This window comes from Botrytis porri, assembly GCF_014898465.1.
Source record: "Botrytis porri strain MUCL 3234 chromosome Unknown BPOR_011, whole genome shotgun sequence".
In the NCBI taxonomy this organism is placed as follows: domain Eukaryota; kingdom Fungi; phylum Ascomycota; class Leotiomycetes; order Helotiales; family Sclerotiniaceae; genus Botrytis; species Botrytis porri.
This window is the reverse complement of record NW_024066085.1, coordinates 527,871-549,073: the sequence shown is the minus strand read 5'-3', so window position 1 is coordinate 549,073 and position 21,203 is coordinate 527,871. Positions and strand designations below refer to the sequence as shown.

At 40.7% G+C, this 21,203-nt stretch overlaps 7 protein-coding genes across 7 annotated transcripts; 3 read left to right on the top strand and 4 right to left on the bottom strand.

The window, feature by feature from the left end:
• Positions 1 to 1,556: 1,556 nt before the first annotated feature.
• EAF01_008185 (uncharacterized protein) lies at positions 1,557 to 3,047 on the top strand (the record flags this gene model as incomplete). The annotated part of the gene is made up of 3 exons (XM_038916441.1): positions 1,557 to 1,758; positions 1,813 to 2,478; positions 2,620 to 3,047. 3 exons carry the CDS (start codon positions 1,557 to 1,559, stop codon positions 3,045 to 3,047), a joined length of 1,296 nt encoding a protein of 431 aa, XP_038767803.1.
• Positions 3,048 to 3,346: 299 nt separating this feature from the next.
• On the top strand, positions 3,347 to 4,731 carry EAF01_008184 (uncharacterized protein; the record flags this gene model as incomplete). Its single annotated transcript, XM_038916440.1, has 3 exons — positions 3,347 to 3,839; positions 3,866 to 4,260; positions 4,399 to 4,731. 3 exons carry the CDS (start codon positions 3,347 to 3,349, stop codon positions 4,729 to 4,731), a joined length of 1,221 nt encoding a protein of 406 aa, XP_038767802.1.
• Positions 4,732 to 5,701: 970 nt separating this feature from the next.
• Positions 5,702 to 7,782, top strand: EAF01_008183 (uncharacterized protein; the record flags this gene model as incomplete). Its single annotated transcript, XM_038916439.1, has 8 exons — positions 5,702 to 5,909; positions 5,960 to 5,992; positions 6,039 to 6,281; positions 6,338 to 6,433; positions 6,487 to 6,562; positions 6,611 to 6,794; positions 6,847 to 6,940; positions 6,995 to 7,782. The coding sequence occupies 8 exons, from the start codon at positions 5,702 to 5,704 to the stop codon at positions 7,780 to 7,782; spliced, it is 1,722 nt and encodes a 573-aa protein (XP_038767801.1).
• A 715-nt stretch (positions 7,783 to 8,497) lies between these two features.
• EAF01_008182 (uncharacterized protein) lies at positions 8,498 to 10,149 on the bottom strand. Its single transcript, XM_038916438.1, has 2 exons — positions 9,796 to 10,149; positions 8,498 to 9,733 (listed from the first exon to the last, which is right to left on the bottom strand). The coding sequence occupies exons 1-2, from the start codon at positions 10,035 to 10,037 to the stop codon at positions 9,136 to 9,138; spliced, it is 840 nt and encodes a 279-aa protein (XP_038767800.1). The 5' UTR covers positions 10,038 to 10,149; the 3' UTR covers positions 8,498 to 9,135.
• A 456-nt stretch (positions 10,150 to 10,605) lies between these two features.
• On the bottom strand, positions 10,606 to 11,444 carry EAF01_008181 (uncharacterized protein; the record flags this gene model as incomplete). Its single annotated transcript, XM_038916437.1, has 2 exons — positions 10,606 to 10,973; positions 11,150 to 11,444. The coding sequence occupies 2 exons, from the start codon at positions 11,442 to 11,444 to the stop codon at positions 10,606 to 10,608; spliced, it is 663 nt and encodes a 220-aa protein (XP_038767799.1).
• A 4,291-nt stretch (positions 11,445 to 15,735) lies between these two features.
• EAF01_008180 (uncharacterized protein) lies at positions 15,736 to 17,334 on the bottom strand (the record flags this gene model as incomplete). Its single annotated transcript, XM_038916436.1, has 1 exon — positions 15,736 to 17,334. One exon carries the CDS (start codon positions 17,332 to 17,334, stop codon positions 15,736 to 15,738), a length of 1,599 nt encoding a protein of 532 aa, XP_038767798.1.
• A 940-nt stretch (positions 17,335 to 18,274) lies between these two features.
• EAF01_008179 (uncharacterized protein) lies at positions 18,275 to 20,154 on the bottom strand (the record flags this gene model as incomplete). Its single annotated transcript, XM_038916435.1, has 4 exons — positions 18,275 to 18,290; positions 18,350 to 19,263; positions 19,317 to 19,906; positions 19,968 to 20,154. The coding sequence occupies 4 exons, from the start codon at positions 20,152 to 20,154 to the stop codon at positions 18,275 to 18,277; spliced, it is 1,707 nt and encodes a 568-aa protein (XP_038767797.1).
• Between the last annotated feature and the right edge of the window lie 1,049 nt (positions 20,155 to 21,203).

Genomic DNA, 21,203 nt, shown 5'->3' with positions numbered 1-21,203 from the left:
AGATTTTATTAAATTAAATTAACAAATTAATATAAAGATTTATACTTTTCATAAATACTATAATTAGAAATTTAATAGAAAAGATAAAAGGATGTTGTATAGGAAAGAACTAGACGATTAATTTTGTTAAACAATATAAAAGTCGTATTCAAAGTTGATATCTTTATTGTATTAATAATTTATATGTTAAGGCCAATAATATAAATATATTTGAATATTTTTATAATCTTATTAATATTATTTTATATTATTGTTGATTTATACTATTTAAAAAAGTTTTTACTAATTTTTCTCTTTTATCTATTTAATTAGTAAAAGCGATTATAAAATATAATATTATATTGAAAAACATATATAATTAAAATAAGAAGAGATTTCTGATTGATTTTAGAAAAGCTATAAAGAGAATAATAAGTATTAGTATATATATAAAAAAATAGAGTTATAAAAATTAAATAAAATAGATTGAAAAAGTTCATTATTCTTTTAATATATATAACTACCAACAATATAATTCTCCCACCTACCTTAATTTATAAAGAAGAATTAAATAATCTATAAGATATATAAGTTAATAAAATGAATATAAAAGATCAAGTTTATTTTAGAATCTCAAACAATAAATAATCATCTAATACTTTTAAGTGTTACGGGAGCTGCCTCTAGGGTCACGTGGAAGTGTCTAGAGTTCTCTCGAGGTGGTTTAGACTAGACTTCAAGTAGGAATTCAATAAGGTTGTAACTGGTTGCAATTCTCGTAACTATAGTAATGAAACTAATGATTGTTCTTGAGCACGAAGCTCTACATTATAATGAAACCCATTCCCTTATATAGATTTTCGTACCTTATGAATCGACAAGTCGATTACCGTAAAGCCGATTTCGACAAGTCGGTTTCCTGATCACGTGATGTCCATCCCGTGACTGGTAATGGTGCCACCGCTTATCTAACCTGTGCTCTCTAGCCGACCTGTGACTGCTGCTTACCCTGTGCCCACTATAGAGTAGGTAATAACAAAAGATAGGTACCTATCTTTTAATCACTGATTACTTATCTGGTTACCGCTATCTTTCGTTACCCTTCAATTCAACTGTCCCTACAGTGCTGTTTTCGTAGGTTCCAACACCAAGGCCTTAGGTTTATCTTATAATCCATGTTGCGGTGCGGGTACCTCCGTAACACTTATAGGAAATGGTTTTATCTTTATACTGTTTTGAAAGTGTAATATAATTGATTTTATATAAATGAATTATCTGGGTGTATTTAGAATATTCTTAGTTTTTAATATAATTTAGTGTAAACTCTATATAGCTTTCTGAAGATATATTGTTGTGATATTCAGATAATAATATTAATATTTTTGAAAGCTAAAAAAGCGTGTATGATATAGGGACGTGCACGATGTAGGGATATCGGTTACTATAGCGACGCTGTCTTGTCTTCTAAATTCACACCCTTACCCCTTGGTCTCATACCTCATCCGTCTTCGTCTTCGCTTTCGCATCAGCAGTTAACAAGTAACAATAAATACAGCGATCATGCACAACTTTTTATCATGTCTACTTTATTGTGGGAGATTGACCACGAAGGAGTCAAGGCGAACCTGTTTAACGGCGTTGATCCGAATTCCGAAAATGGAAAACTTCTTGCAAAATGGTTCCCTTCAACCGACATTCACAGATTACAAGGAACACATCATCGTGCCTCATGTACAAACGTTTACGAGACCAAAGATGGAAGGTACTTTCACAAACATGGTAAGAGTGCTTGCAAATGATTTTGCAGATGACATACTTGCTCACTTCTTTTAGGAAGCATGAATCCAGATCCTAGCTTGGATAGTATTGGACTGCCTCATGATATGGACCAACCAAGCGTCGAAGCGTCTTGGAATCCATTTATAGAGAAGATAGGAAAGATAGAATCAGATGACATGCAAAGAATAGCATCAGATGAGTATAAACAGGCAGGAACGATATGTTGGACAAGGGAAGAATACAAAAATAGTGAGCATGGCAAAGCCAATGCTCACGTTGGATTATTTGAAATCAGGCATCATCCAAATAACACCCAAATTGCAATTTGGTGGCCAGAAACAGAGCAAACAAGCCCAAAGCGACCCTTGGCTGGCTTGAAAATCGTTGATATCACCCGAGTCATCGCAGCTCCAACAATCGCAAGGGGTTTAGCAGAATTGGGTGCAAGTGTCATGAGAATCACTCCTCCGCATCTCCAAGACTACTCTTCACTGCACTGTGATCTGAATTGGGAGAAATGGAACACTCATTTGGACTTCAGGGACAAGGATGATCTTGAGAAAGCCAAGGAATTGATCCGAGACGCAGATGTTGTTGTCACTGGTTACAGACCCGGAGTCCTTGATAAATACGGGCTCGGGAATGATGGTATTCGCGAGCTAGTCAAAGATAGAAGTCGGGGTATTATCATCGCAAGAGAAAATTGTTACGGATGGCATGGTACTTGGTCATATCGTAGTGGGTGGTAACAAATTAGCGATGCAAATTGTGGTGTCTCTATGGAATTTGGTCGAGCTATGGGTAACGATGAGCCTGTCACACCCATCCTACCAAACTCTGATTACTGTGCTGGGGTATCAGGTATTGTTGGAATCCTTCAAGCACTGATACAGCGCTCAGAAACTGGTGGCTCCTACGATATGGATGTGGCTCTGAATTACTATTCCCAGTGGCTTGTCAACTCATGTGGCATGTATCCACAAGAAGTCTGGGAGGATTTATGGTCAAGGAATGGCAAACCTGTCTTCCGACACTACCATAATATGACCTATACAGTACCCAGGTTATTTCAGATCCTGATTAAATCAGGCACAGGCAGGAGTATTTTACGCGATGAATTCTTCGAAACCCGAGAAACAAAGGCTGTCGGAGTAAACATCAAAACTGTAAAACCGATTTTGAGGTTTCCGAACAAAGAGGTAGAATTGAAGTACAACGTTGGTACCAGAACAAACGATATCGATGCTGCGCATTGGCCGACTGATCTGATGATAGAAATAGTAGTATAAAAGCCTATCAATTTTGACTATTCACTTGTGAGTAACCAGACCACCGTTTTGCAATCAGAAGGCTGTATGCCGTAAAAATCACTGTGTCAGTTGTTGACATGATATATTGCTTCGCCGCGATAGCTTATGTGCTTTTCCAAAATGAGCTGAGTTATCACCGCCACCAATAATTGGTCTCTGCTGGTTCAATACTTCATCTGCCAGTTCTTTGTTAATTTTGCACGTCTCTACTCCCCTACTCTCTTTACTAGTTGCATAACTTTTACCACTTCACAAGAATCAGTCAGTGATTGATCATCATGGCGTCTCAGTCTGATTTAGTTTCCAGCTCTCAACTTCCACAATCAGAACTTGCACCCGAGATACTCGAGGCTCTCAACTTTGAGCGCTCTATGTGGGTCACCGGATCTGTGCATACCGATCCCTTCTACACGCTCGTGCTGAAATCTCCTTCGGACTCTTCACTCCCAGGAACTCTCCTAAAAGTCCAAGAAACTGTCGATCCTACCTTGTACTCTCTTCCTTCTTCCGTCTCAATCTCGCGTATCATCTCACAATCTCTCACTCTTACCGGAGACCCCGTTCCTGTCTCCGTGTACATACTTTGGGCTCTTCTCCCACGAAGGAATTCAGATGGTAGCTCCCAGATCGTCGCCTGGGCCCATGGTACCTCCGGTATATCCTCCGAATGCGCTCCTTCTCACCTCCGAAATTTATACCAGCACTTCTTCGCGTTCTATCTTCTAGTCCTATCCGGCTATGTTGTGGTTGCCACTGACTTTGCCGGTCTAGGTGTTTCTTATTGCTCTCAGCCACAGAACCAACCGATCATTCACCACCTGGGCACTATCTCGCTAACCCTGCTGCTGCAAACGATGTGATATATTCGATTTTGGCGGCTCATTCCGCATTTCCATCCCTAGGATCAAAGTTTGTATCAATTAGTCATTCTCAAGGCGGAGGTGCAGTTTGGGCCATTGCACAACATCATGCTAAGGAAAACATCGAAGGGTACCTTGGAGGTGTTGCAATTAGTCCTACAACAGACATTAGAAGTAATTTTGATCCAATTGGAGCCGTCGTCTGGGCGGTAATGATGCTAGGTCTGAAGAATGTGTTTCCCCAATTTCAGTACTCGGATGTTTTTACCGAGGAGGGGTTCGCTGCGTTGAATGCTTATAAGGATATTGAGAGGGGTGGAGCGGTGGGCCGAGTATATTCTCACCATTGGCATTGGAGGGAGAGGTTGGGGGAAAGTTGCTAAGACATGGGTGGAGAGATAATGAATGGGTTATCAAATATAATGATTTGATTATGAACTGAGGCAAGGAAATCAGTGAACCGCTGTTAGTTTATCCATGAGGAGAAAGACCAGCTCATCGATTTTACCCTTACGGAAAAGGCTGTTTATTATATAGCTATGAAGTATCATGATTCTGAGTTGGAATTCATAAGACTATCTACTACGCACGACTCGGCTATGACGGGAAGTCAGTGGATATGGATGGATTGGATTAGAGCGAGATTTGAGGGCAAAGTGACAGATAAGTGTGGGGAGATGCCCTCAGAAAAATGGGAAATCAGCTGGGAGAGAAGTGTTGTTTTAGAGAGACTGAAGGAGAGTTATGGAATTGAGACTAACTGGCTCATGGCACGCGCGACTGAGTTTTATCCTAAATTTTGACCGACATACTTACGGGACTATGGGATAAAGTTTTGGATAGTCTAATCTGAAATCCGAAAATGGACGCCTCTCAAATGATGTGTCCAGTCGAGTAATTTGAACCCTCTCATTCGCTTATGATGTTGGATAGTTTCCGGAATTAGAAAGTTCATATATAATTTAGACTTTTGAATACCCTGCACAGATAAGATAATCGCTTGTGTTTTGGGAACCATAACTGAACTTGATCAAGTATCTGGGCCTTTCTAGTATTGGCTAATAATACTAGAAAAGACGTGATACTAGAACGAATATCGTGACAACTTGCTGACGACGGCATAAGATAAAATCAAAGACGCCAAAGACCCGGGCGTATAGCATTACCGTTGACTTCAAGAACCATACCATGTTATATTTTTAGAGAGGGGAAGATAATAGATCGACCACAGAGATTGCTTAAAGTGAGTTGAGGGGTAAGACCTCTGGCCAATACCAGATATCACACAACTTCAATTATTGGTAAGATAAGACGAGATTTATCTCAACGCAGACATACAATATGACCTAGGACGTCATATCTCCCAGATAATCTATTTTAGAAAATCAGAGGTTACATCAAGAGTTTTCTGGTGGTGATATGTATTATCGTCGTTGATAACGAAATGCATGTAGCCTATGACGAGCTTACAGGATGAGATCCACATCAACCACACAGCTGTGTTATCAACCCCAGCATCTATCATTTTCCTCACTGCCGATTGCGAACCCAGTAATGGCGCAACGAAACGGTAGAGTGTGGGATTTTATGCTGTTAGACGATTGGTCGCTCTAAACGTCGTACATCATCACGGCTGTGGTGCAGTATCTTGCCAATTGTGCGAGCTGAGATGTGGAGTTGTTATGGCTTTTTGTAAGATGCTTGATTTTGGTACTTAGCTATGAGGCTCGCTGTGGGTAATGAAGGTTCAGTTACTGGAGGCTTATATCCAAGATGTCGGAGATCAAAGATTCAGAAATCGTGGTGAATCGCCATACTGGAGAAGCGGAGTTCAGAGAACTTGGAGCGCTCGAGTTCGTTCACGAATTCGGAAATAATGGATCGAAACCATCGTATCAAGAAGCTTCTGGTGCGCCAGTCGAAAACGAATCGCCTCTTGGTTTGCAAGTTACGCGGTTCACTACGATATTTTTGAATATTGGTATTGTTCACCTCACTCACAGTTAAGAAAAGACTACTAATTGCCTACAGGTCAAATGATTGGCACGGGTGTCTTTTCAACTCGTAAGTCTAACACCAATCACATGAAACTCAGGCTAATGGGTTTCAGCCGCAAGCATCCTGTCAGGAGTAGGTTCAGTCGGTCTAGCTATGATCTATTGGACACTCGGTCTACTCATCTCCGGTTGCCAATTTTCAATCTATACCGAACTAGCCAGTTTCTTTCCGAATAGATCTGGAGCTGAAGTAGTGTATCTGGAACAAGCGTATCCGAGACCAAAATATGTTCTTCCGACTACGTTCGCTGTACAATCGGTTTTACTTTCTTTCAGTAGTAGTAGTAATGCTATTGGTGAGTAGCTTCTCAACGTTGCACTTAGTATCAATGAAAACTTATAAGATGATTAGTCATGGGTAATTATCTGTTTGCCATGGCTGGTTACACACCCTCAGCTTGGGAGCAGAAGGGACTGGCGGTTGCTTGCATAACTTTTGTCACTCTTCGTTAGTATCAATTCTCTCTCATGAGATGGAAAGCGGCTGACGTGGTGTCATAGTGGTGATCTTTAGCACTAAACATTCTCTGCGAATATCGAACGTGATTAGAGTGATCAAGCTCATAACGCTCATATTGTATGTCATTCATTTTGCTTTTCTATTTGAACTGATATATTCCTTTAGCATCTCAATCGCAGGCTTAGTGGTACTAGGTGGTCACACCAATGTTGCAGATCCCACAGAAAACTTCAAAAACGCCTTTTCCGGTACGACAAATAGTGGTTATGGACTTGCAAATGCACTTGTCAAAATAAACTTTGCCTACTCAGGATACGCAAATGCATTCAATGTCCTTGCAGAAGTGAAAGTAAGGTTTAAATATCCCGCAACAGACTCAAGAAAATGCTAATACTCTCAAGGACCCAATAAGAACCATAAAACGTACCGGACCCGCTTCGCTTCTTGTTGTGGCTATTCTCTATATTCTTTGCAACATCGCTTATTTTGCAGCTGGTATACAAACCCTCTCTCTAACCACCTCTAGATCCTTACTAACACACCCTCTAGTCCCCAAAGAAATCCTCAAAGAATCAAGTCAACTCGCCGCCTCTCTTTTCTTTACCGCAGTATTTGGTTCCGGCAGATCTGTTCGCGCCCTCAATTTCCTCATCGCTCTGTCGGCATTTGGAAACATCGTCTCAGTTACTATAGGCTCATCTCGCATCATCAGAGAATGCGGCCGTCAAGGTGTACTTCCCTATCCTCGTATGTGGGCTTCTACTCGACCTTTCGGAACGCCTCTCGCTGCTTATCTTCTAAAATGGGGTTTGACTATTCTCATGATTTTGGCCCCTCCTTCAGGTGATGCTTTCAACTTTATCGTGGATTTGTACAGTTATCCGAGTAATCTGTTTTTATTCGCATTGACTGCGGGATTACTCATTATTAGGAGGAACAGAAAGAAGTTAGGTATCGTGGACGAAGATTTTAAAACGTGGGATGTAGCGATCTATTTCTCATTGGCAGTTAATATTTTCTTACTGGTTATGCCGTGGTATCCTCCTCCCGGAGGAGCTAATGGTGGAGACGTGAGCTTTTGGTATGGTACTTATTGTGCTGTTGGCTTGGGTATTATGGGTGCCTGTATCCTCTACTACGCATTCTGGATCTACATCCTGCCTTACTTTGGCAAATACCAAATCCGACAAGAACTGATAGTTATGGATGGTGAAAGCTCAAAAGCTCATCGTCTGATCAAAGTACAGAATGCTGAGCTGGAAGCTTGGGACAGAGAACATGATGCTCTGGGGAGGAAAATCGATTCAAGCACGCCATCGGAGGGACGGTGGGGCTGAGAACGTGTTGGAAAAAGAGTGAAACATTTGAAGACAATTGAAAGAGTTTGGAATGCGGAGATGCAGTCATGACATGGAAGGCCATGAGACTGGAATGGTAGTTGTCATTAAAGCTTTGGCAATTAACCGAGCCTTAAGAAAGAACATGCCACGCCTAATTCAGTTTCCTAGCTATGTTATGTTATTGAAAGCCTCTTTCAGAGTACAAGGCTTCTTATTGGGGTTTTCCACGCCTGATTTACGTGTAAATTTTACGGATCACTGAATTTACTGGATTCAAGCCAACAAACTACACATAGTGATTTTTTGAGGTCGAGTATTGGTCACTTGAGGAAAGTAGTGGACATATTAGCCTCATAACGACCATCTTGACTTTGGATAGAACATAATATCCTTAAATGCCAATTCTTTTAAGCTCCATGCCAAAATCAACGGCAAAAAGTTGACACTTGTAACAAGTCATGACATCTTCCGCTTTAAGAATTATCCGCAACGAAACTACTGCTCAGTGTGAGGCAATGCGAGCTCGGGAGCGCTTAGCTATATAGCTTCAACTGAAAGCCAATAGTTTCATGACGAGATCTATGTGAAGCCCGTGTTTATTAATGCCCTATATAATTTGATGTTTTGTAATACAAGATCATGAACATTAGACCTAACAATAAAATTCAAAACATCTCAAACTCTTCTAGGGCTAACATAAAGGCCATCGTAAATTAAGCTTGTGTTAAGGTCAAAGATGAAAAATAAAATCTACGAAATGATCGAAAGATAAAGAGATAGAGATTAGTGCCTGACTAATTACTCATATAGTAACCTGCATCGAGGTTCATAAATTAAATTGAGAAGGAATAAATATAAGAAGCGCAAGTCATTTGAACGTCAGACGCTGAGCGCGAAATAGCTCGAAACAACACAAAGAAGAATGATAATTAGCGGACAATGATTGTAAAGAGAAAAGAATCGGTAATATTGTTGATAGATAAAGTTTACCAAGAATCAAAGATACAAACGTTATTAAAATGTAGAGATGTCATTACCACCCCGCTTGTTACCTATCACATGGAAGACACATATACATTTCTGTGCGCTTTATTGTTTTATATTGAATATCGCGTCGCATTTTTCCCCTTTGGTTACCTGGAGGAAGCTTCCAAGTAGCGAAATGGGTATTTATTTGCATAGCTCTTCTCCGACCATGAGCCTTAATGGCTCAGCGAAAATGTCCAGGGTGTCTCTCCAAGAGGTTTGGTTTCGGTTGCGGGATTTCGAGGCGTGTGAATCTGTGATATAATAGGCTCGGTCAGCTTGGAACCACGTTTCGCAACTGCAAAGATCCAGAGTATTGTCTTCTCAATCGGTCCTTGGACGTTTGCTAGCGTCATCACCCTCATCGTGACCATTTGTTTCAGCCTCTCCGTGGACCTCATCATGTCCCCTGACCCTTCCAGCGCCTTCACCAAGTACTTCAACAGATTCTTCACCTCCAATCCAATTTCCATCTGCGTCAAAATATTCCGAAACATTCTCCGCAGTAATCCAGCCGCCACTACCTGGGAATGGAGGCGGTAATCCACCATCTGTAGCTCCTTGCTGTACTCCTGGAAGTCCGGTAATACCTTCATATCCAATATTACCTTCGAATTGAAATTCAGGACCTCCAGCTTCCATATCTTCGTCTTCTTCGTCTGGTACAAGATTCGAGCAATTCGTTAACGCTTCGTATAATGTTTGTGTAGCATCTGGTTCGGCGGGAATGAGGACCAGCTCGATAATTGATGGCATATCATCTCCAGCTGAAGGAGGAGTCTCTAATTGCATGAACAACCCAGTCACCTCTCCTTTCAATGCATCTGTAGGATCAGGCAGACGTTGTATGGCATGTAAGGATATAGAGGTATAGGGAACTGCGAGTCCAGCTGAGGTAGTTTTATTGAATATAGTGACATTCCTAGATGAGGAAAAGAGTCAGCCTTTGCGCAATGTGTGTATTGGTGAATGATGAACAATTACTCAGTAGAAATATAGGCGTCAACTGTCTCTACAACAGCTGCCTCTGAATTCTGTGCTGGTCCCTCTGCAAAAAATGGCAATTCTTTTATATAGTCTCCATAGGCAACTGCGCGCGCACCTTTGGCATGATAATGCAACACAGGCCTAGCATCGTAGAATGTGCTTGGTGTTTGTGTTTGATGTTCTACTAAAGGTGTGAATGAGTCCAAAGTTGGCGCCGAGTGGATTGTTGATAGAGGCATGTTGGCTTTCGAATAAAGAAAGCAAAGTAAGGGTGTCTAAAGCTTCGCCGTTTCTGATTCGTTTGAATTCGACTTTGAATTTATAAGTTTCGTGAATGAATGACAATTGTTTGCTGTCCAACAAATCCAACAGACCCCTCTAGAATTATTTCAATACGGCTGAATTGAGGGAAGGTATTCGGAGAATGCGGCCGCTCGGACCAATATTTATCCGCGGAAATTCCCACTATCAGGAATTGTGCAAGTCTCAGTCGTATCTGATTTATCACTTCGGCCCCTTGAACTGCCATAACTCTTTCGAGAGCATGTACGTTGGGTATCAAAGCGAGCAAACATGAGCGTCCTATCATATTGCATCTATTCAAAACATTAAACTCTCAAACAGGCAAGGATCCATTAAAAGTAGGAAAGTAAAGCTAACTAGCCCAGCAAACGAACATCTGACAGAAGTCTGTGGTATATATGCGGAACTCCAACGAGTCCTATACGATTCCAAGCAACAAAGCAAAACTGCAAATATTATTCTCCTCCTGCACTCTTTATGTAAGGTTGTACCTATAGACACCAATTACTCCGTCTTTCCATCACCATTTTCCTTCTTTTTCTCTTCGCCATTCGCTTCCTCGTTCTCTCTCTCCTCTTTCCACTTGATTCGGCCCATAACTAATTCCTTTAAAAATCCGTTTTCGCCTTCTAGTTCCTTTATTCTACATTCCATCATCCCAATCCTCTCTTTCTGTTCCTTTACATTGATTTCTAGACTCTTTTCTCTCTGTTTCTTCTTCTGGCGAAATCGTGCTGAGGCTGCAGTCGATGCATCGCGCTTGGCATTTGGTTCCCTTGGGGAAAGCGACTGTGTGGGCGAGGAAAGTGTTTTAACGTATAGAGGTGTCGATGGCGGGGGCTGAGTGTGCAGATATGGATGCATAGGTATGGCTAATGAGAGTTAGTACCTCGAAACTTATGGACTATGGTGATCTTTGGAGAATATTGGGGTATGACGATTGCCGTTATTCTATCCGAACACTTTGTTCTAGAACGCAAGTACATTTTCAATCGCCCGCGAGTGCATTCTTCTATCCACAAAGCGAAAGAGATAAATAAGAACTCACAGGCATTTTGTCTATCGACCCAATTCATCACACCTCCCCACATGCCCATCGAACCCTCGCTACTATCCGAGGCCGGGTATGGCGCTATTGAGGTATCATAGCTCGGATTCTGCGCCAGCCCTTGAGTGAATATTCTAAGATCATGCTGGGCTAGGGCAGGGTCTAAGTAGGAACGTTGTTGCTGCTGTTGTTTCTGAAAATTGGGTTGTGATTGAGTATCGAAATTCTGCGATTGGTAGAGAAGCTCCGATTCTGTTACCGGAGCGGTAGACGGATATATCTGCGTGGCCGTCATGGCGACTTGTTATATGGTAAATCGTTGTGCTAATTCGACGTGACAGGACGACAAAACAAATACACCAGAAATGCAAATATCACACAATCTTCAGGGTATTTATTGTAACACCCCGCCCAGTTGACTCGAGCACAATGCTGGAAATCAAAGTTCGACAAGTGGGATATGTTTGATTTATGGATGTCTATTGGCGGTAGAGCGTACGAATATTATGTAAGTATGCTCTATCTCTATGCCATAGCGTGGAGACACTTCTAGGGTCGTGCCGTGGAGATGGGGTGAGGCGTCGTAAGGCGTAGGTGAATGGATCCTAAGTATGCGGAAAGGAACGCCCGAGACTAGCATCTATGGAAGCGGCAAAAATCTGCGTGAGATTCCCTCATTCAGTATGATCCCAAACGTAGAAGTGAAAAAGAAAGGCCTTTGCGAATGTGCTTCAAACGACCACTCGTACCATCTAGCGAATGTGGGGAAATAGAATCCTGGCGAAATGATACCGGCGAAATCCCACAGTGACACAAACTCCAAAATAATAACGAATGATGAAGACGAGATAGACGGACTATCGGATTTTACCCGAATACCTTCAACATATAAAGCTTTATATGTTTCATTCAATCAGGCCCTCTCGATTACCGAGCTATAACTCTATTCAACAAAAGGACCGAAGAAAACAAAGATATTACGAAATGTTGAACATCTTTCAAAAGACAAAGGAAGTCGAGATCGAAGAATTTTGAACCTCCTCTCAAGTAGCCCACTTCACTAACCAAGTTGATATTGACAGGACGTATTCGAATCCAATCAATTCTGCGTATAGTAATTAAATTTCCGATTCCCGATTGGACTCCACTTGTGTCGATGGCGTCTTGTATCAGAAGGGATGATAGAGTGGATGAAGTGGACACGGTAGCTAAGAGCTTTCGTATCTTGCGGACTGTCCCGAGTTTAAGTGCTCAATTCATGATATATAACTGCTCAAATGTCCGTTATTTTCCAATCGTTATTTTCGATTGCTTAAGCTGAATAAGCTACCAACCCCACTCATGCAGCTGAGAAATATCAATAAAGCCACCAAGTTTATCGGAAAAAGCGCCAGTGTCACGATTGATGAAAGGGTGGAAAGACATCAGTACAAATTTGTACTTCTCCCGAGTTGCTTAACCGGTCGAGTGGGGGTTCCACAAAGACTTGCTAGCATGCATGTGCATTGTACAAACAAGTATTTCTACAGGAGTTATCATTTTGGGCCATGCGTCGCGGAACTCAAATTTTGATATCACTCTCCCGCCTTTCACCGGCAACACTCATGAATCCTTCATCAAAATAATATAAAATACTCCCCAATAAGCTCATCTACTTTTCTTTTTCTTTCTTCTCTTCTTATCCTTTCTATATGCTGAGATTTGAGCCTCTAAGGAGCACCAAAGGAATAATCGGAAAGTTCGATTTTCCGAGGTGTATTGAGCACGCAATACAGGGGTTCGATGAGCTCTTCGATTTACGCGAGGTGGACGGCTGGGAAACCGATTTTTCGATTTTTATCTTTCTTAAGTTTCAATGAATGCCCGTTCATGCATTTTGTAGAGGATACAAGCTCTCGGATTCAGAATATTCCCCTCGATGATATTGATGACGATGATTTTGAAGATCGTCGTCAATGAAAGAAATAGGAGTTCGCTTGGCAAGACTCCCGACATTTCTCCGTCAGTGTCCTTAGACCTAAAGTTGAGGTTTTTGTGGGAGAGTTGAAATCCGCGGCGCGGGGTAATGAGTGGAAGGTGTGCCGATTTCGTTTATGATATCATAGGGTGGTATTCTATTACATCGTAAGGTGGTATGCTATTATTGCAGGGTGTTATCGTGCTGGGATGTTTTATGGATATTTTTCTAAAAACATGTGCCGGTTCTGATAAACAGGGAAACGTTGTTCTAGATTTCCATCTAGCATTTTCATTGCGTTATCTTGCAGTCGATTGATCATTGTGGGTGATCGATCGCCTTCGAGACTCCTTGAATGCTATGTATTAGTCGGGGCTCGAAGTCTTGGATTGATAGTCAATTGGCGGAGACAATTCCAGGCAGCACCATTTATACAGGTAATTTTGTCCTCACTGATGCTGTGTTCAGAGAGAAGATTAATTTCTCACACAATATCGAGCTGCAGAGCTTCATTGAGATGACAAACGAATCTGCACATACGATATATCTTATCGAATACGTAAGCTGTAGAGATTGACAATATTAGATATTAAGCCGCCAGCTCCTATTCACATCTAAAAAGCATTCTCATTCTACTCACCCCAAGATATCTGCACTAAAGCAAATTCTCATTACTCTCTCGAGTCTCGAACTCAACAGACTTTCTTCAAACAATCACATTTATGAGCCTCCATTTTGACGCGTAGGACTTTGATCATGAATGACGAAGCTGGATGTATTCTCTGTTACCTTCTCATTTACTTACACTTACACCAAAACCAGCGTCATCATCATCATCATCACATCCTCATCTCCCACGCGCACGTACTTTAACAGACTATAGAGCTCCTCCTCCACATCCACGCACATCTCCGCACAAAGCTTGATTAATAATGATTTCGCGACTTATCTATCTCATCTCCATCTCCAATCACAATTCCAACTAGAGTTCCAACTATTGCTCTATCTCCAATTCCTGTCCCCACTATCGTATATCTCATCCCAGCGGTGAGTGAAGTGGATAGATTACCTTTCTACATCAGCATTGCTGCTGCATCATTGCAGCAGAACAGCTATATAAAAACCACAATCTGAACAACAGTATGTTCACAACAAACATAATTTGGAGAAGTCGAAAAGAAAAAGAAGAAGAAGGAGGAGTGGAGAATGATACATATAGATATAGAGCGGTGAGTATTGCGTTTTGCGTATGCGAATCTACACGTATACGTAATTGCTGCTTTGATTCATCTTATTGTATTAGGTGAGTGATATGTATGGAGATACTCGTATGTGTTGTTGATGATACTCGGAAATATCCGTTTTGACGACCATCGTATGATGATTATGGAATTGAGGGAACTTAGGGAAGACGCATCGCTTGGTGAGTAATACTAGGTAGGGTAGGTAGGTAGATAGGCAGTGTACATGTGTAAGATCATGTAAGAAAGTGAATTCTTTAATATGGTAAGTGATATGAGATAGCTAGTGTCTACTGCATAGGTATGGACTCATTGTAGTCTTTTTGCGTTTAGGATGTATATGTGAACGTAAATGCAAATGTAGTCGCAAATTTGTATATATTTCATATGTCTCCTCAAAGGTGCTAATCAAGACTCCACAGTCCGTCGAGAAAAAAAAGAAGACAAGACAAGTATAATTTCAAACCACCCCCCTCCTCAAAATTGATGCTAAAACAACACAACTCACTCCAACCCAACGAAAGTCACCCTCAAGCGATTATAAACAGCGACAAAAGGTCGCAAACTTTTTGCAAACTCACAATAAGGTTTTCAATCAAAGAAATCGCTATTGTGTCCATTTTCTCCAACCTCAAGCTCTAACCCCAGACTCCAAAGCGTATCTCCATATCTTGAGATCTACAACCCAACAAGCTAAAATTTCAGCATCAATCTCGCAGAGATATTCACAACTTATCTTATATTCTGCAATATCTCTATACTACAATGTTTCAATATTAATTCCAAGAATATACAATATCAGTTCTGTGAATACATCTACCTTTCAAGTTTCCACATCCAATCATCCACCTTTCTACATCAAATCATTCGAATAGCCTTTATATCATTCACATCCTCACATCTCATAACACTAAAATCCTCGACATTCAAACTAAACATCAACTTCCCTAAACTTCCCCATTCACTTTCCCATCAACCCTCCCCAACTCCTAAACCCCAGAACCAAGTCTCAATATCTATCTACTCATCTACATACTCACCTACTCACTTATCTATTCAACTACATACCTACTCATCTATCCAATCATATACCTACTTAATAATCCATCTACTCATCTAGCCAATCAAGAAATTCAAATATATAGCTCTAAATGAACATTTATAAATAAATACCTAAGTATTCGAATCTATTTATAATATTTATAATATTTTATAATATTTTATAATATTTTATAATATTTTATAATATTTTATAATATTATACAATATCATACAATATCATACAATATCATACAATAAGTCAACTACCCCACTTTCCGACCACCCCCTGTTTCCGACCACCTAAAAAATTCATATTATCTACACTTAAAACTTTAATAACTCAATAACTATTGAACTTCAATGAAATCGCCTGTAGAATCACTTTCTATAGCACTAGAGCTATCATCTACCTCATCTTCACGATCTCCAGCTTCAATTTGTGTACGCCTTATAGCTCTAATCCCTGCGAACTTCGAATTTGGAGATACCACAACCTTTCGCCTTTTTCTAGGTAATGCTTCATCTAATTGATATTCTAGCTTTCTAATCTTATTCTCTGCCTCTAAGAGTTCATAATCCTTAGCATCGAATCCTTTTATAATCTTGCGAAATAGTAATCTTCGTGTTGGCAAATCGATCTCCTTCTCTTGAATCATTATATCTCTATATTTTCTGATATCGGCTCCTTTTTGAGGGGTTTTCCATTGAATAAACGATGAATATATATTCCATTGAAGAATAGGATCATCATCAGATTCAGGATTAAGTGATAAAACCTCTCTATTGCTATTTTCAAGCAAAAGTCGACTCATAAGAGGTTTAGCCATATTTTTGGGCCAAAGACCACTAGCTTGCCACCCAGACTTGATATTTTGAATAGTTAAACCTTCTATTCTAGCCTTCTGATAGCAAGAAAGGAAATTGCGCTTTCCAATTGGTGAGGAATCGGATAATAGACTTAATTTATTAAGTTCGATTCGATATGCACTTTTTAGGGGTGAGAACACAGATAAATCGAGTGGTTGTAGTACGTGTGACGTATGTGGTGGGAGAAATAAGAGATATATGTTGTTATTAAAGCATTCTAACATAAATGCTGTAGTTTCATGGCTTCCGTGTCCGTCCAAAATGAGGAGTCTTGAATTTTCCGGCTGAATAGGGGTAGTTTGAGGGATATAGATCTTTTTCAGCCATTCTAAAGCTGTAGCATCTGTAGTCCATCCATTTTCTGTAGCGGTAAAGTTCCAACCCTTGAATAGAGTCAAATCTGTTGGAAACCATTGTTGTTGAACTGATTTTCCCTTATATATTACAAGGGGAGTAATGCTTTTTCCATTGGCTGAAATGCATTCTATAAAAGAGGTCCAAATTCGAGATCCAGGTTGCTTTTTTTGAATAAATCTTCGATCAGTGCTTCCTACTACTAGTCCATTAAGACCCTGACCCTCCATTATACCTGCTTCATCCATATTCCATCTGTTGGCCGGCTTAATAGCCTTGATTTCAGGGATTGCGAGGTTCCGGAACCACTTCTTAATAATATCAGATGTAGCACCTGAAACTCGTGCAGAATCGATTTGATGTTGCTTCTTAGTTCCAATATTAGGATGCCTTCGAAAAAAGCTATGTATCCATTTCTTTCCAAGTGAGGGATCCTCCCCTCGTACAATAAGGAGGTGCTCTGCCATCTCTCTGATTTGACGATGTGTAGGGCTAGTACCAAGAGCTTCCTGTACTAATATCCATTCTGCTAGTCGATTCTCCTGAATTGGAGATAACTTTTGAAGTATTTGTGCGCCTTTTTGATGCGAAACTCCACCATATATTCGATCGTGAAGTGTGGTACGTGGAACACCATAATCCAAGCTAGCTCTTCGTATGCTTGCTCCATTTGTAATCGCTCTAAGAGCCTCTGCGATATCTTCTTCGGTATATCTATTCTTCATATCACAATTATAATAATATCAAAATTTCAAATCAATTGATTAAAGCATTGTTGAGTTATTCAAAGTATAAATTTTATAATTACTCAAAGCGGTGTGGTTTTTGAGGTGGTCGAAAAGAGGGGGTGGTCGGAAAGTGGGGTAGTTGACTTATTATACAACACAACTCAATACACTCCAACACAACACAATCCAATATAAAATCATTAAAATCTTTATTAAATCCCTTATCCCCTTCAAAAACTAAACCTATTATACACCCACACCCATAATCATACTCAAACATTCACACCCATATACACACTTATACGTTCATATCTAATACCTACCTATCTACTCGAATTCAATATCCATCAACCTATTCATATCCCCATCCATCTATACCACACCACACCATCCCAGATTCTAAAAGAAAATAAATCAACCATCTAATATAACCGCCTATCTCACTACCCGCATCAAAAGAATACTAATAACAATATACTAGGCGCAAGAAGAAACCCATACAAATGTTATTGTATATATAGCTATTATAAGCATCGCCTATATAGGACAAGTTAGTGAGGAAGTCAGTAATACTACTTACGAGGCAACGATACCTACTTGTAGCATTCTTCCTCGAAAACCACACAGCAGTCTGAATTCATACATACACTTGACAAAGAAGCCTCAACGAATCAAGTTAAGACTGAAGTCAAGCAACAACATAAATCACGCTTCAAACTTTCAAATGTAAATTTAGACTTAACATTGTATGCAATTGATGCATCAACAGTCGAAGTACGCAAATCATTGATCAAAATGTATCCATCGACCTAAATCGACCCCCATGGCAGCTTCCCAAAGAATATCACTGAGATGACCTCCAAGACTTAATCGATTATCATAGTAGCTTCCCAAAGTGCTCCCAATTTTCTTCCTCCCTTTGTATATTTGTATGTTATTATTTCTTACGATCACTACCGAGACAACGATGTTAGCAATGGTAAGTTGATTGGGATTTAGAATTGTAACTCACGTGCTAAGCCTTCTGGAAAGCAATTGTAACCCCTTATCATTATCAGCCTCCCTCTTCGCTCTCTCCAAAGCTTGCTCTCGTCCCTCTTCATTCTGTCTCGTGACTTCTTCGTGACTAGGTGGAAGACGTTCGTTTTGCAAATCAACCTTTCGTGCATCCTCAAAATTAGTAATCGCGTTTTTGATACCTTCTGCTCCAAGCATCAAAGTTCCAGCTGGAAGTCTACCACCAGTTGCGGTCTTCAACTCGGTAACTCTCTCGGATTCTTCTCGTAAAACTTGGAAGACTCGGGAAAGACGACCGATTGCAAGAATTTTGTTTTTGATTGCTCTTCTCTTGTACTCGATGGATTCCGGATCCATTGGAGAATTGATTGGTGGCGAGATAGGGCCTGGAGAAGTGCTTGATGGAGTTTGATCATCCTTGAGTTCATCCTCCGAGGAAGTGCTAAGAATTGCGAGTAACATATCGGTAATCTTTTCTCCAACAAAGGGTAGAGACCAGGTGAAAACATCCATGAAATTTGGTAGCCAATAAGGATGAGGAGTACAGTTAAACTGTCTGATATTCATAACATTGTTCTCATACTTTAATACAGCAGCCTTGTTGTTATAGACATCGAGGTAATTGGGTGCTGAGAAAATGGTCATAACACTAGGAAATCCGGTTGTGCGAGTTTTTCTATACATTCTGTAACCAGCATCTTGTGCCTCGTGTGCTCGAATGATTGAAAGAAGGTTGTTTTTCTCAAGGAAGTTGCATGCAGCAGGATATGAGAAGAAGTATGAGCAACCTCGAACGTGATTGTGAATGAAGAACTCGGAAGTTTTTTCCTGTCCAAATTCCTCCAATGGATCTGCCCATAAGATATCGCACATAAGACCATGAGTAGGGGGTTCGCGGAATCGATCAATCTGTCAACTCAAGTTAGTGACGTCTTGAAAAAGGTAATAACAGGTGTACATACGCTTTTCAGATCATCCAATGTGTGTAACTCAGGACTCAAACCTCCATGAATACACAAGAATTGTTTGTTCATCACAGCCGCTAAAGGCAATGCACAGAATGAATCCATGCATGCTTCGTAGATTCTCTCAGAGTACTTGTGCTTACATTCAAGCTTGAATGTGAAGTAATCTGTTAAATGTCTGCATTCGTGGTTTCCTCGAAGTAGCCACAAGCTGTTTGGGTACCAGATCTTCAAAGACCAAAGATATAACACACACTCAATACTGAAATAACCTCTGTCGACATAATCTCCCAAGAAAAGGTATCTGGTATCAGCTGGATCTCCACCCACTTCGAAAAGCTTCATTAAATCGTAATATTGCCCATGAACATCACCACAAACAGTGATTGGCGCATCCATCTCCAGAAGGTTAGGCTCTTGCTTCAACACCTTTGTACCCTCCTCGAGAATGAATAGAGCCTGTTCTTCGGTCAAGCGACCTTCTCTGTAGAAATGTTGCTTCAAGAATTGTAGATTTGGCTTGGATGGATCCTGTGGCGAGAAGAATTGTTGATCTGTCGGTGGGACCATGGCAGGTGCTTGTACATCTGCAATTATATGGATTCAGCATCGCGCTCTGGCAGTTGCGCATCTGGAATTCAACCATACCTTTGCATACTCTTTCCATCGTGCTCACCTGACTTCCATCTTCCATAGTATGCAGAGTAAAATCAATCTCTGGCACAGGTTTCTTCTGATGAATTGCTCTCAAAGCATTATCGACTTGCATTCTGTTCTCAAGGCCCGCTGGCGCAAGTGGGGTCAGCGGGGTTTTGGGTTGGTCCTCGCCGTCCATGATGGCGAACGGTGTAAAGGATGAAGGAATATGGAATTTCCTGGTGACTGTCGTGTCACAAGAGAAATCAGTCGTGACTGGATCTTTGCGATCGGGATAGGAAAGCGGATGGCAAAAAGAAGCTGGAGAGAAAGGGGAGTTTGTTCAACACAGGCGAATTGGACCCTTAAGGTAAGCAGACAAGTTAAGCCGTAAATAACTTGTATCGGCTCCTGAGCAAATTGAACAAATCCGAACGAAGACTTCCAAGACGCTTGATTAAAGATCAAAGGAAAGGGCAGAGTATATTGAACTTTGCTGTCTGGTGGTAGTTGTTGTCAACAAGGCTGACAATTCGATAAGTTTTAAAGGGTTCAAGTTGTTTGTGTTTCGGGGAAGGGTAAGCCAAAGCTGGAGGTGAAGTTTAATAAAAAGGCGGCAAATCCCAGGGTGCTGCCAAAATGCGAGACTGCCTAATAAATTTGGTAAGGGTGAGTGGTGAGTGGTGAGTGGTGAGTGGTGGGGATTTCTGAAGCCTCGACCAACTTTCTATCAATTCATTACTTCGTACAATGACAGGATACACCAGGAGAGAAGAGAAGACCAGAAAGTACAAATATCCATCTTACATATATGCCTAGGTATATCTACCTTGTGTATACACATATACGTATCCCATATACACAGACACCTTCTTACACATCTACGAAGTACACATCTACACATCCACACATCTGATTCTCTACATACACCCTTACACACACATACTATTCCTCCTCTCGAATTGCCAATATCATATGGCTGTACCTCTTCTGAAGGGAAAGAATCTGAGTGATCGAGAAGGATACCTTACCTAGGCACATCTATCTATAAAGCAACCAACCCAACAATCTTCAAAGCAACCCCATTTTCAGATTTCATAGTCCTCGAACCAGAACCAGAACCAGAACCAGAACGAGATCCAGATCCAGATCCAGGGGTAGAATCGATATCGCTTTTCCAAAGACTATAACCCAACCCTTCTTCTCGTCCAATTCTTCGAGAACAATACACGCAATCCCTTTTATCGG